This window comes from Rhinolophus sinicus, chromosome 12, assembly GCF_057876585.1.
Source record: "Rhinolophus sinicus isolate RSI-liver-muscle chromosome 12, RSI-T2T, whole genome shotgun sequence".
Classification (NCBI taxonomy): domain Eukaryota; kingdom Metazoa; phylum Chordata; class Mammalia; order Chiroptera; family Rhinolophidae; genus Rhinolophus; species Rhinolophus sinicus.
This window is the reverse complement of record NC_142512.1, coordinates 30,066,363-30,080,121: the sequence shown is the minus strand read 5'-3', so window position 1 is coordinate 30,080,121 and position 13,759 is coordinate 30,066,363. Positions and strand designations below refer to the sequence as shown.

Sequence of the window (13,759 nt, the reverse complement as noted above, 5' to 3'; positions counted from 1 at the left end):
AAAAATAGATAATTTAGCAGATAGATATTAACCAAAAATAGATAATTTCGCAGAAGAAAAACATAGGAGTAAATCTTTGTGATCTTGGGTTAGACAGTGATTTCTTGGATATGCCATCAAAAGTATAAATGACAAAAAGAAAAACAGACAAATTGGTCTTCATCAAAATTAAAAACTTTTGTGCTTCAAAGGTTATCATCAGGAAAGTGAAAATACACACAATAGCCAAGACGTGGAAACAACCAAAGCCCATCAGTAGATGACTGGATTAAGAAATTGTGGTACATTCATACAATGGAGTATTACTCGGCTATAAAGAAGAATGAAATCTTACCATTTGCAACGATATAAATGGACCTAGAGAACATTATGCTAAGTGAAGTATGTCAGATGGAGAAAGACAAATACCATATGATCTCACTTATATGTGGAATCTGAAAAATAGAAGAAACGAACAAACAAATCAGAAACAGTTTCAGAGGTATAGAGAAAAACTGAGGGTTGCTAGATGGGAAGGGGGTGGGAATAAGGTAGAAGGTGAGAGGATTAGAAAGCACAAATTGGTAACCACAAGATTGCCAGGGGGATATGAAAGACAGTTTGGGGACTATAATCAATAATGTTGTAAAGATTTTGTACGGTGTCAGACAGGCACTTGTCTTATTAGGGAGACAACTCCATGGATGGTATAGATGCCTGACCGTTGTGCTGTACACCTGAAGCTGAAGCTGAATAATATTGTATGTCAACTATAATTTACTATATATATATATATATATATATATATATATATATATATATAGTCACGGGATATGGAGTACAGCATAGGGAATAGACTCAATGGAATTGTAACAGCTATGTACAATGTCAGAGGGGTAGTAGATTGGGGGCGGGGGGTAATCACTTTGTGAGGGGTATAAATGTCTAACTAATATTTCTCTGACTCACAGGGAAGGTACCCTTTGTGATACTGTGTTTCCCTGAAAATAAGACCTAGCCAGACCATCAGCTCGAATGCGTCTTTTGGAGCAAAAATTAATATGAGACCGAGTTAAAAGGTGGACTTGTGACTCCAAGATGCATTAGAGCTGATGGCAGCTAGGTCTTATTTTCGGGGAAACACAGTAGGGGGTATTGAAATCAAAGAGTCATAGGGGGCTGACAGGGACCTTATAGATTATCCATTCCTACATTTTCTAGATGAAGAAATGCAGATTCTGAGAGGTGAAATGACTTGACTAGAGCCACATTGGGCTTTAGGACTTTTCCTCTGACTCCCAGTCCAGTGCTTTTCTCACTAGCTCCCAGTCACATGGTTGACCGTGGCTGGCTCCTCCAGGTTTCAGGGGAGGAGCAGCAATATTTGGGGCTTGGTAAATGGTGGCCTAGGGAAATATGTCTTTCCAGGCCACCCAAGAAATCAGCAAGGAATTGGGGCAGATTCCAGTAGTTCTAGTCATAATGCTTTCTTCCTTAGGTTTTTCCCATTGGGTACTTGGCAGAGGGGACTGGCACCAGGGTTTGCACTGCAATGGGAGTCTCTATCCTCCTGGAGCTCTTGAAGCAAGTCAAAAGCTAACGGGCTTGATGAAATGAACCCTGTCACTGCCATGGTCTTACTTCTGGGTGACGCAATCAGCTGGGATGGGAGAGCCCTTGGTTGTCTTTATCAGGTGTCAGGATATCAGCCAAATATCCAGTGGCAAGTGTGAGGAGGAAATCAATTGAGAAATCAGGCCTGGACTTTACCCAGGGCTGACAATGATTTACCTTAGCTAGCAACTGAGCTCTAGGCAGGAAGGGCCCAGTGTAAATAGCATTCATTGCTGGTTCTAGAGAGATAGAAGAGCCTGGCCATGGTTCTTTGGGTGGAGGAAGAAACAGTGTGTCTTTCCAAGCTGTATTTTTCAGCTATTAATGGGCATGATTAGTTTAACCAACACTTACAGAGAACTTCCCATGTTCCAGGAACTGTGCTAAGTTCTGCAGCCCACACATAAATAAAGGTGTGATCCCTGTCTGCAAGGAACTACAGACAAACATAAGATTGACAAGTTTAATAAAATGTGGTCAGTGATAAGCCTCGGATGTACCAAAGCACCAAAGAGGGCTACGCATCCCACCTAGGATTCAGGGAAGGCTTTGTAGAGGATATTCAAACAAAGGAGTTAGCGAGGAAAGAAAGCCACAGCCTCACAGGCTGGAGAACCACATGGACAAAGGACCTGGGTGTGGGGGGAACCACAGGCAGTTCATGGTATTACTAGAGATTGAAGACGGATATGAGAAGTGTGGGGAGATTAGGCAGAGAGGTGGTGTGTGTGTGTATGAGAGAGAGAGAGAAAGAGAGAGAGAGAGGTGCCTGGGATGTTTGCATTTTAGATAAATCACTGCAGTATGGATTTGGAGAAAAGGAGCCAAGAATGGGAGCAGGGAACCAATGGGAAGACATGATGAGTGCCTGATGCAAGGCATTCGTAATGAGAATGAGGCACTTATAATGAAAGGAGACATGAACTGGAGAAATAGCCAGTAGGTGAGTGATGGAGATGTGGTAGGTAAGGGAATCCAGTGGGGCTCGCAGGTTTCTAACTTGGTGACTGGGTGAATAATGGGGTCATGAACTGAGATAAGAAATACAGGGAAGGGAAACAAGTCTGGAAGAGAGATGTTGATGATGGCTAACTCTTATTAATCACTTATATGGACCAGGCATTGCGCCAAGAATTTTTCATGCATTTTCTCACAACTCTAAGAGGTAGATCTTATTCTCGATTTATAGATGAGGAAAATGAAACTTTGAGATGTTGAATGGCTTGGCCGGATCTGCACAGCTGGTAGAGTGGTGAAAAACAGAGAGAATCCAGGCATTCTGGCTCCATGGCCAATGGTCTTCAGGGCCAGGGTTTATATGTGCATATGTGAATAGTCTGAAGAATCTACGCGATACCCACAGCAGAGAGATCTGGGATTTAGGAGGGCTACCAGGGCCCCGATCATGGTAAAAGCCATACATATGGATGAAACTACTCAAATTGAGCAATGACTGAAGCACAGTGCCCTGGGGAATCCTTAAGCTAAAGAAGTAGACAGCGGGTAAGGGGCCACAGATGACACAAAAACAAAAGTCCCCTTGGATTTTTAAATCTGAAGATACGGTTCAGCTAGCTGGGCAACAGAAAACTGGGCAATCACGAATGTGTAGTGGCATCAAATAAAAACATGTACCAAGTTAGCTGACATAGTAATTACTACAGTTACTATGTTGCATAGTAATTATCCTAAACAGTTAAGCATTTTACATAAATAGCACTAATTAGTATAGCACAAGTTTCCCAAACTGTGTCCTGTGGAATAGTAGTTCCTGGAGATGTTAATAAGTATTTGGATAAAAAAGGGTTTTGGAGTCAGATAAACTTAGGAAATGCTGGTATGATTTAGATGGAGTGCTGAACCCATGGTTTACACTTTTTTCTTTTCTGTTAGGAGACTGGAGAGTGGAGTGGCTGAGTAGACAGCCTGGGCTTGAATCCTGCCACTGACAAGCTGGGTACTCTTGGGCAAATTACTGAATTTCTCTAAGCAGCAGTTTCCTCTGTACAGGGGAATAGTAATATACTCACTGTGATTGTTTCAGAGATTAAATACAATAGTGCATACATTTAAAACACTCAGAATAGAGCCTGGCACACAGTGAGGGCTCTATAAATATTAACTCTTATCTATAAACCGTACTGTTATTAACAAGTCTCCCTGATAGCCTAGAGTTTAGTCTTGTTCACACACATTTCACACACACACACTGACAACTTTATTTCTTAAAAATCAAAAGTCTTGGTTCTGACTGTTAGTTGAAATTCTCTTCAACTAAGGTAGGTGTCCCTACCTCCACCCCACCACAGCCCAGGACTAGGAATGACTAAATTCTTGCCCTACTCTACTATAGGGAAGGGGGCCAGGAAGAGGGAGGATTTGTACCCTGGCTGCATGGCTTTGGAAGGACCACCACCAGTTCATAGTGGTCCTTATGCATGCTCGAAAAAGGCACACATCTTTTGGGTGGATGCTGGCCTGTATCAGAGCACACAGCTTCGCAAGTGGAGTGCAGGCTGTATATTGCTCCTAAGGCCGACTGCCTTTGTACAATCAACCACTTGCCCAACCAAACACGGTGTTTCTGACCTTCAGGTCATAGAAGGGGCTGGAAGCTAATCATCATCGGAGGAAGAGGGTACCAGTTCTTCTTCCAGTAGTCCATGAGATTAACTCTCCGCAAGCCCTAAGTGGATAAAGCATCCTTCTCCTCCCTTCCTCCCCACATGTGCCCCCCACTCACTCACACAGAGGCTGACATCAGAATATCCTTGCTGTAAGGAGATACCTCAGGCCTTGCCTCTTTCTCTGACATCCTGATTGAGGCTGGGAGATGAGAGCTGTGGAAAGCAGAAGTGGGAGGGGATGATTTTCCAAGTTTCCCCTGACATATAATGAACACTAAATAATGATGTTCCAAACCAGAGCAGGCCAGGGCCAAAGCCAGTCTGACTTCCTAACTATGGTTTGGGACAGTGAAGGGAAAATAATGGGAATGGGAGCTGCTTAACCCTCACTGTGTGGCCCAAATGCTTGGCTCTCAACAGCCCACTCCTTTAGGTAGACACTTCCTTTGTGAAACAGAGGGGAAGAAAAAAACAGATGTTTCCTGATCTCTGGCAGTGGGTGGGGATGGAGTGGAGGGCAGGCACTCTCCCAGGGTGCACATGCATTTACACGCATGCTCACAAACAGCCTCTTCAGCTAGCAGAGGGGTTGGTGCCTAGAAGCACCACTTTTCTGCCTAGAAGCCACGTCCAGGCCTGACCTGTGCTGACTTGGCAAGGGTTCTCCCCTCTCTGTACCTTGGTTCTCCTTTATAAGGTGAGGAATATGGATGAGGTGAATTTTACGGCTCCTCACAGCTCTGACATGCTGCGGTTCCCACCTCCAGGGGGTTTTGTTCACTCCCCCTCCAGTCCTGTCTAACCAGACAGGTAGGGACCTACTAACCAGAACCGGCTTACTCTCACAGGGGCCTCTGTACCAAAGACAAACCTCTCTTCTCACAATTGTGCTTTGGGTCTGCCTCCATTGCTCTTGAACATAAACAGCAGCTGGGGCCCCCAGCTGGGAGTTTAGGTCCTGTGTGTGGCCTAGAGACTGGTGGGGGGGTGGGGGGGTGGAGGGGGGTATGAGCTGCATGGGGAGGGGACCTTCCCAGAAAGTGAAGGGAAGGGCCCTGGGGCTGCTGGACTTTTACCTCTCCGAAGGGCTGACTGTTCCTCTCCTTCCCACAGATATGGGGGGAGGGAAGGGATCCTGTCTTTTCATTTGAGACTGATGACTTCCCCTTCCCCTTCTTCTCCCTAAAGTTAGGATCTCTACCTCTTCCCCATCAGCTCCTTGGGTCTGAAATCTCCATCCCCCTCTTTCTTTATTCTTTCTGGGACTGGGGTCTTTAGCCCCTCCCTCTCTCCCTCTCTTTGAGCCGCACCTCTTTATTCCTTTTTAGGCAGGGCCTCTCCAACCCTGGGTAGAAGGGTCTGCATTCCTCTTCTTTTTTTCTTAAGGCCACATCTCCCTCCCCCTACCCTTTCCAACCCCCTCCTCCCCACCCCCTCTCTCTGCCCCGAGGCATTGTGGGAGGAAACAAGATGTGGGGCGAGAGCGGCGCGGGGAGAAGCCCGCAGTGCGGGGCCTGGCGGACACAGCCAATGGGGAGCGCGGACGGCGGCGCGCGCGACGGGGGGGCGGGGGCGGGGCGCTATTTCAGGGGGGGCTGCGCGTCGGTAGCTCTCAGCGGCAGAGCAGAGCGGAGCTGCGAGGCGCTATCGCGAACCAGGCGGGCGGGCCGGCGGGCGCGAGGAGGAGTGCGGGCGGCCGAGGAAGCTCGAAGGGCGGACAGCGGCGGCGAGCGCTCGGCCGGGGGCTGCGGGAGCCGGACACCGCGGCGGCGGCGGCTGCTGCAGGAGGAGCCGAGGGGACACCGCCCCTGCCCGCGCCCTGCCTCAGGCCATCGCTGCTCCCCCGGGGCCCCGCGCGGACTCGCCTGCGTGAAGGTGAGCGGTGGGGGGCGTCCCCGGAGCGGCGGCCCGGCGCCGGTTGCGTGGGGCCCTCCTCTCGCTGCCCCTGCGGCCTCCTCGCCGCACGCGGGGCCGGCAGCAGGGCTGGCTTTGGCGTGACGCCCCCGGCGTCCCTCCTCGGAGCTGCGCCACCCTGTGCCCTCTCGACCTCCGGGGCCCGGCTGGAAGCCCCGGGCTGCGCAGGTGTCGCGCTTGTTCCCTGGGGGAGTCTCCCTGCGCTGCGTGGAGGCCTCTGGTGTTTGGGGCCGAGGGGGTGGGGTGGAGAGGGCTCGGGCGTGACGCGGCTCCTCCTGCCACCGCCGCCACCGCCGCCGCCACCCTCTGGGGCGTCCTTTCTGCGGCGAGGACGCCCAGTCACCCCAGTGCTCCTCGGGAGAGGGCGGCTGACCGGCCGGGGCGGAGGTGGGGAGAAGGATGCTTTCTCCTTCCCCAGGTGCTTGCCTCCTGGGTGATGGGATGGCGGAGGGGCTACGGCCTCTTCGGAGATCTGAAGGGAGGAAATACAAGCGTTTGTGTGTGTTGAGGGCTGCGGAGGGCGGTCCGTGTCATTGGGTGCTTAGCCTTTTTCTGGTCCAAAACCGGGGATAGAAGATGGGGAGCTGTCCTGGGGCCCTTTTCGCTTTTCAAAGGAGTTCCTGGCTCGTGACTGAGGCAGCCGGCCTGGGGCGCTTTGGTCATCCTTCTGTCTGGAGGCCCAGGTTCCTTGCTCTTTTTCCCAGGAGGGAGGGCCTAGGCTGGGCACCTCCCTATTCTTTTCTCACTGGCACCTTGGACAGGGGAGACCGGGGCTAGGCTTCACCTCTCCGACGCCTGGGGGGCCAAGGGTGAAGAATCGTGGCATTGTAGTCACAAGACCAATGTTACGTAACTGCAGGCTCTCTCCTGGAGAGTAAGGTGGCTTTTAATTACTGTGATAAAGTTGTTCCTTTAAACTTTGGGGATGAGGCAGTGGAGCAGGTGAGCTTGCTGGGAAAACAGGTGCTAATTTCACACTTGAACTTCACTGTTTGTAACTTGGTCCCACCCCCACCCTTGGGTTTATAAAAAGTTCCCCTTTCTGAGTGGTGAGCTGGAACAGGCCACCAGGTAACACTAGTTTTCTTCGCGTATGAAGACCCATATAACATCAGCACATTTTCCCTGTGATGCTCTTGTACCTTTGCTCAAATTCATGAAGCTGCCTCATTTATGTTATTTAAAAATCATGGGTTTTTAAAAAGATGATTTGCTCAAGGTCATAAAGCTAGTCTGGCCTTGAACAGGGTTCCCCTGACCTTTCCTCAGCACCAGGCAGTGCTCACAGAAATAGCTTGAGGCTGTGACTTTTCCTGTCAGGGGTTGTGGGGCCAGAGGGTACTGGTCCACTGACCCGTTGTTCTGTCAGCCTTTGCTGAAGTGGAACCAGCCCTGCTTAGTTTGATATTGCCAGACAAAGGTGCTGCCCAACTGCCAGCTGGCGTGCATGCATTTTTTGCATCTGGTACAGCCGAAAGGAGTAATCATGAGTTCTGTTTCCCTTTCAGCCTACCCAGTCCACAGGCTAGTATGGACTGAAGTCAGGGTGGCCTGGAATCATAACAGGGAGCTCTCTCCTTGAGCAGGCAGAACCCGTGTAGCCTTGTATCAGACTGGATCAGGGCTGGAATGACAGCATCTTTTGTTCACTGGGCTGAGCCCCGGAGTGGTGCTTGGGGTGGGACGTGATAGGGGGTGGATTGTTACTGCTCTGTGAGACAGGACTGTGGTCAAGAACAGAGGACAGGATTTTGCAGCTCTTCGCCTCTATTCCTGCATTGCACCCTTACTTACATGCTGCAGACTGCCAGGCAGGTTCTGGCCAGCCCTGTTGGGTTTTCTGTCATCCTAGGACGGGCCCATGCAAGGTCTACCCCAGAACTCTGGTTGCTATAGGAGGAATACCTTGGTTTAGCTAGCATTGATATGAAACAGGCTGTTAAAATAATAATTCTTCACCTTTTGTTGTCTCAGTCACCACTGGGCATTGGTAGCCTAGGGGTTGGCAACCTTTATCTGTAAAGGGCCAGAGAGTAAATATTTTAGGCTTTATAGGCCATGTAGTCTCTTGCAACTACTCAATTCTGCCATCGTAGCATGTTCCTTTCTTTACAAAAATAGGTGGGATTGAAAAAAAGGTGGTGGGCTGAATCTAGCCAATGGGACAGAACCCTGTATAGACTTTTTGTTTGCAGATGTTTTCATATAATTTTAATTAATCCTTATAACAACTCCTGATAGAGAGCTATCCTCATTGCTACAATGGAAGTAATTAAACGGAGAAAGACTAAGTGACTTCTCCAAAGCCACAAGAGTTCATAGTCAAGACCGTAAGCTAGGCCTGCTGATTCCTACTCTGTCACCTCTCCACTGTGATACTAATGATGTAATAATGGTCATTAAATCAAGGGCTTAGTGTGTTCAGGTGTCATGCCACCTGGTTTACCCTCAGGATAACACTGCAGTCCCCATTTTAAGGTGATGGCATGAAAACACAAAAGTTAGGTAATTTGCCCAAAGACACAGCTAGTATGTGATATATTGTAGTATCTTGGCTATTGGTGCTATTTAAAATATCAGAAAAAGATAAATTTAGAGTTGGGAAAAACCTCACTTTACAAATGATAAAAACTGATAGCTTTTTATATCTTTATTACTATTTACCTTGTTTCCCTGGCTTGGGGACCACATCTCTGCTAAAAGCTTAGCTAAGCTTTTTCCTATTGCCTCTCCTCTGTGTTTTCTGTTTTCTGTTGCCCTCACCTTCTGTACTCCCCTCTTTCACTAAGGCCCACAGCCAGTTGCTAATGTTCATTGCTCAGAGCATGGAGTTGTCAGCCTCACCTCTTTGCTTCTTCTGCAGTGTCACAATGTCTGACCGGAAGGCAGTGATCAAGAACGCAGACATGTCTGAGGACATGCAACAGGATGCCGTTGACTGCGCCACACAGGCCATGGAGAAGTACAACATAGAGAAGGACATCGCTGCCTATATCAAGAAGGTGAGCTGGGGGAGCTGCGGCTGGTGGCCAGCACGGGGAGGGGCGAGGGGCTGGGGCTGGGGCCGTAGGAAAGCAGGTGTACCTCATGCAAAAAAACAAACACGCAAACAAAACCTTAGGAACTTGCAACGCAGACAAATGAAGGAGTGATTCTTAATTGCCAAAGCATTTGTCTTAGGAATTGTTAATAGGAACTCTGCTGGTGTGTGTGTGTGTGTGTGTGTGTGTGTGTGTGTGTGTGTGTGTGTGTTTACAATAAATGTCACTGCAAGGGATCGGGGAGAGAAGCTTCAGGTTTCAGTATAACTGGCCCAATTTAGAACTATTCAAAATGAGTATCAAGGATATTTGAATGGATAATATAAGGTCAAATACAAATTTTCAGGGAACTTCATCCTTTAAAGTGGGATCTCCCTACAATAATCTTTATTTTTTTTTATTTCTTTATTTTTAGAAGGACTCAGGTACTGCACCATGCCCTTCTCCCCCACCTTCTTAAGAAAAGGGTGGGTTTGAATATATAATTTTTAAAAAATGGATAAGCAGTAATGGGGCCATGGGTTTATTAGTCCCTGAAAAATTCCTGAATGAATGGGTGAATGGATATGGTTAACATGGTGAGGAATCAGCTGAGCTAGAGAATTGTTACGCAGGGCCCCTGATTCCCTGTCAGGATCCATGTCCATTGGTGGCATTGTCCCAGTCTTTAATAGTCTCAGCTATGGTATCCCAAGAAGGATGCCTAGGGGTTGTGTCATTCTGGTCCATAGAGGTGATAGGGTATCTGAGTTTTACAGAACTCTGCTTTCCTACCAAGGTGAGTGGGATGAGAAGAGGGAGCTCTGGAGTCCTGAGAGACTTTCTGTGTGTGAAGCCAAGGGGTACAGAGCCAGTAAAGCTCCTGGGGGTGCCCATGGCTCCTTGCTGAATGATGGCCTTGCTGTCCTGTCTGGGGAGAGATTCATGGGACCCTCAGAGCCAGGGGAATCCTTAGATTATATCTAGTCCAGTTTTCTTATTTTGCTGATGGGTGAAATGGCTCTCCTATGTTATAGAATCTTGAGTCAGGATTAAAGCTGGGTTTGGTGATGCATGCCCTTTCCACTGTTCCCTAATGCCTCTTGGAATCATGTGGTACAGGAGCTGTGAGGAAGCCAGACAAGTTGTATGTTGAGCACTTGGGGGACAGAGCCCCAAGATTGGCAGTATTGCTGGTCCTATGGTGGAGGGTGATTGCCCTTTCACAGCTATGGCAGGATGCATCTAGAACTGAGCCATCTGTTTCCTGCTGCGTCCCCGGGGTGACAGGGAGCTGCCTGTCTGATTAAGTCACAAGGTTTTCCTAGGTGGCTTTGATGCTGAACTCGTGCCCCTGAAGAAAGTGAGGGAATTGCCTTGATCTCATGGCTGAGGTCCTTATTCCAATGCTCACACCCCACATTGGGGGCACACAGGAGTGCCATTAATGTGACGTACACAGAACTGTTTCCTGGGTCTCCTCACGTTGGTCCCCATTTTACTTTAGCGTCTTGGCTTTTGGCATTTAGAAATGCTGGTTTAGTAACGTGGGAGGCAGTGGGTGGCGAGTCAGCAAGGCTTGCTCCTGTTTTACTTGTGCTGTGTGACACTGGAGTGGTCCTTTATTCCACTGGCTTCTCTCCCTTGCTGAAGACTCTCAGGGTGGGCTGTGGAATAGGGTAGCTAGAGGGAGGAGAGATGATCAGGGTGTAAAGTGCTCGAGAGAAATAATGGAGCCTTTGTGGTGTTACATTATTAATGAAGGAAGGAGTGTCCTAGCCAGCCTCAGAACCTGAGCTCCTGAGGTTCGGGGAGCTGAGGCCATGGGCTGGGGGTGATAACTAATCAGACTTCCATTCTGATTTTTCATCCTCCAGCTGTCCTAATCACCTGTCTTCTCCCTTTTCTTCTTCTTTTAGGAATTTGACAAGAAATATAATCCTACCTGGCATTGTATCGTGGGCCGAAATTTTGGCAGCTACGTTACACACGAGACAAAGCACTTCATCTATTTTTACTTGGGTCAAGTTGCAATCCTCCTCTTCAAGTCAGGCTAGGTGGCCGCAGGGAAGGTGTCAGTGGCGGCGGCAGCGATGGCAAGCAGGCGGCGTTGCTGGGACTGTTTTGCACTGGGGCCAGCATCAGGATGTCCTCTCCAATGGCTGTGCTACTGCATGGACTGTATACTCGATTTCATGTGTATGTCGCAGTAAACAAAACCAAACTTCTTTCTGTTTAGTTGCCTGGGGAAGAAGGCTGCTTTATGTTTATTTTTCAAAACTTAAAAAAATTTTTTTGGTTGTATTGCACTAGGAAATCTGTCCCACCCCCCCTCTTTACTCTTTCTCTCCCTATACAAAATAAAAAGCCCTCAAAAAAAGCCTATAAGACTAGGAGGGCTGGGGAAAAGAAATCAGTTTCTGGAGGTGGAACTAAAACTGTGCAGCTGCCTCTTCCTGGTGGTGGATGATGCTTTGGAAAGGCCAGGGAGGCTGCGGGGGGGTTGGGTGGAGGGGGGCAATGTTAGAATTGGCAAGGAGAGAGGGATAAGAAAGAGGGCAGGGGGACTGATCTAGTACCAGGGAGAATATTCCACTGAACTGTGATTCCACGGCTTGGGGCAGAGGGGGGTTGGGGCAGGGTGGATTCTTTAAGGGGCCCTGAGACGTGTTTGTCTTTGGTGTGTGGGAGTGGGGAGCAGATTTGTCTTGCTGTCTTTGTCAGAGAGTTTCTAAGTAAGGGCAGTGTCTTTGTGGATTACCTTTTATTCTTCCTGCCAGAGCTCATGCTAGGAGTATGTTGAAGTTGGATTAGCTTGATTTTTTTTGTTTTGTTTCCTTTCCATTCTTTCCTCTCTACTTCTGTGTGCTCCCTGCTTAGCCCTCAGTTTTCTCATTCCTCTGGAGTTCTCTTAGAGCAGCCCATTAGTTGGCTGGCAAGGGAATTTCTGGTGACTGTAGTTCCTTAGTTAGGTCTTAGCAATCAAACCAAATCAATGTCTCCCTTGATTCTTCTCTGTGTATATGTGTGTGTTTGTGTGTGTGTGTGTATGTGTGTGTGTGTGTCTTGGTTTGGGGTAGAGGGGAGGGAGGGGCAGTATGGTGTGGAATCTCTAGGGTATATTGGTAGATAGGGTGCACAGTTAGTTTTAAATGGGCCTTTCTGTTAAAAACCTCTGGGGGTGTCTGTTTTGGGGGTGAAGACAGGTATCACCCCCTTCAGCCATCTTGCCCAGATACTCTGCTTGCCCTATGGCTGTTTGGTCCCAGGAAGGCTTTAGGAGGACAGCCCACAATGAGATGGTCATGCTGCCATCTGCCCTGGAGTTGGCTCTCGGTGGAGAGGGAAAGTGACTTTGTGGACGGTTGCAGCCTCCTGGAGATAAGGGTGGAAGTGATACAGGGCAGTGAGGGGCTTAGGAGGAACTTTGGAGGTCAGTCTTGCAGCGAGGAAGCCAGGTATCAGGAGATGAGCAGGACCGCTAGTGGGAGGAGATTCCAAGGAGAGCGCTGGGGAAATTGTGTCTGTTGATCAAATCAAACAGGGATGGGGTGGGGGTAGGGTGGGGGGAGTCGTTGCTGATTGAGCTGCTGATTCCTGTAAATTGCATTAAAAACTCTCATGTGTATGGTTGACACGGGGGGGGTTTAGGATCCAGCTCATTTTTTTTCAACTCCATCTTTGGGGCTGGTGGGGAGGCAGGAGAATGTCCCCTCCCCAAGCCTTTAGCATATGCTGAGCTTTCTTTTTGATGCTGACAGGGGAGGGTGGGGATTAGGATGGTGAGTGAGTTCCCTGTATCAAAACCTTTTTATGAATGTCAAAATCTGTGTTTTTTCCTGCCCTCCCAGACTTGTGTGGCCAGTTGGAAATGTCTGGTTTGTGTTCATTTCTTCCTCATTTCTGGAGCAGGGGCTCAGACCCCGCCACATCTCCTATGCTCTGCATCCATGCCTCTTTTGGACATTAAAGGTTGATTGATGCACTTCCTAGCTGTTTGGGTTTCTTTGGGGCTAAAGGGGTTGGTTAAGTGGCAGTGGTGCCACACATGGGTGGGTGGAGGGTATTTAGGGAGGAGTAGAATAGGGGCTGAAGAGAGAAGACCCGGCAGAGAGATACTGATTGGCCTCAATCAGGTTTTCATTGTAGGGCCTAGGCTTGGGGGAAAACGAACCGGCAGCACTCACCCAAAAGATTTCTTGGGTTCCCTGGTAGAGATGGCCAGGGGAGCCACATTTGGGTCTTCAGTATAGCAGATTCTGCCTTCTCCATTTCCAGCTCCAGGTCCAGGATGGCAGTTTGCAGCTGCTGTCCTGGACCTAGAGGAGCTTGGCTTAGAACCTTTGGCCAAAGCTCACAGCCCTCATACTCCTCATGCTAGGCTGCGCTAAGAACTGGAGACTGTGTCTATTAGCTAAGTCCTAAGTTCTCGCTACTCCAAAATGGAAAAGCTGGGGTTCTTCAGAAAGACGGGAACTCTTGGTGGAACCTGACTGGTTCTCTGACTCCTGGGTTGTCCCACTTGGGAGCTCCTACCCCCACACACCTGGAGAAGTCAGCGGGACTGAGACACTTCTGAGCATGCCCATACCTGATCCTGAGCTG

At 48.8% G+C, this 13,759-nt stretch overlaps 1 protein-coding gene across 2 annotated transcripts; it reads left to right on the top strand.

Moving 5' to 3' along the window:
* Positions 1-4,892: 4,892 nt before the first annotated feature.
* On the top strand, positions 4,893-13,139 carry DYNLL2 (dynein light chain LC8-type 2). Of its 2 annotated transcripts, none has more exons than XM_088802131.1 (3): positions 4,893-4,917; positions 8,998-9,136; positions 11,074-13,139. In XM_088802131.1, the coding sequence occupies exons 2-3, from the start codon at positions 9,005-9,007 to the stop codon at positions 11,209-11,211; spliced, it is 270 nt and encodes an 89-aa protein (XP_088658257.1). In that variant the 5' UTR covers positions 4,893-4,917; positions 8,998-9,004; the 3' UTR covers positions 11,212-13,139. The 2 variants fall into 2 exon arrangements, with proteins under 2 accessions (XP_088658257.1, XP_088658256.1); XM_088802130.1 differs by lacking the exon at positions 4,893-4,917 and adding an exon at positions 5,843-6,095.
* The last annotated feature ends 620 nt before the right edge of the window (positions 13,140-13,759 follow it).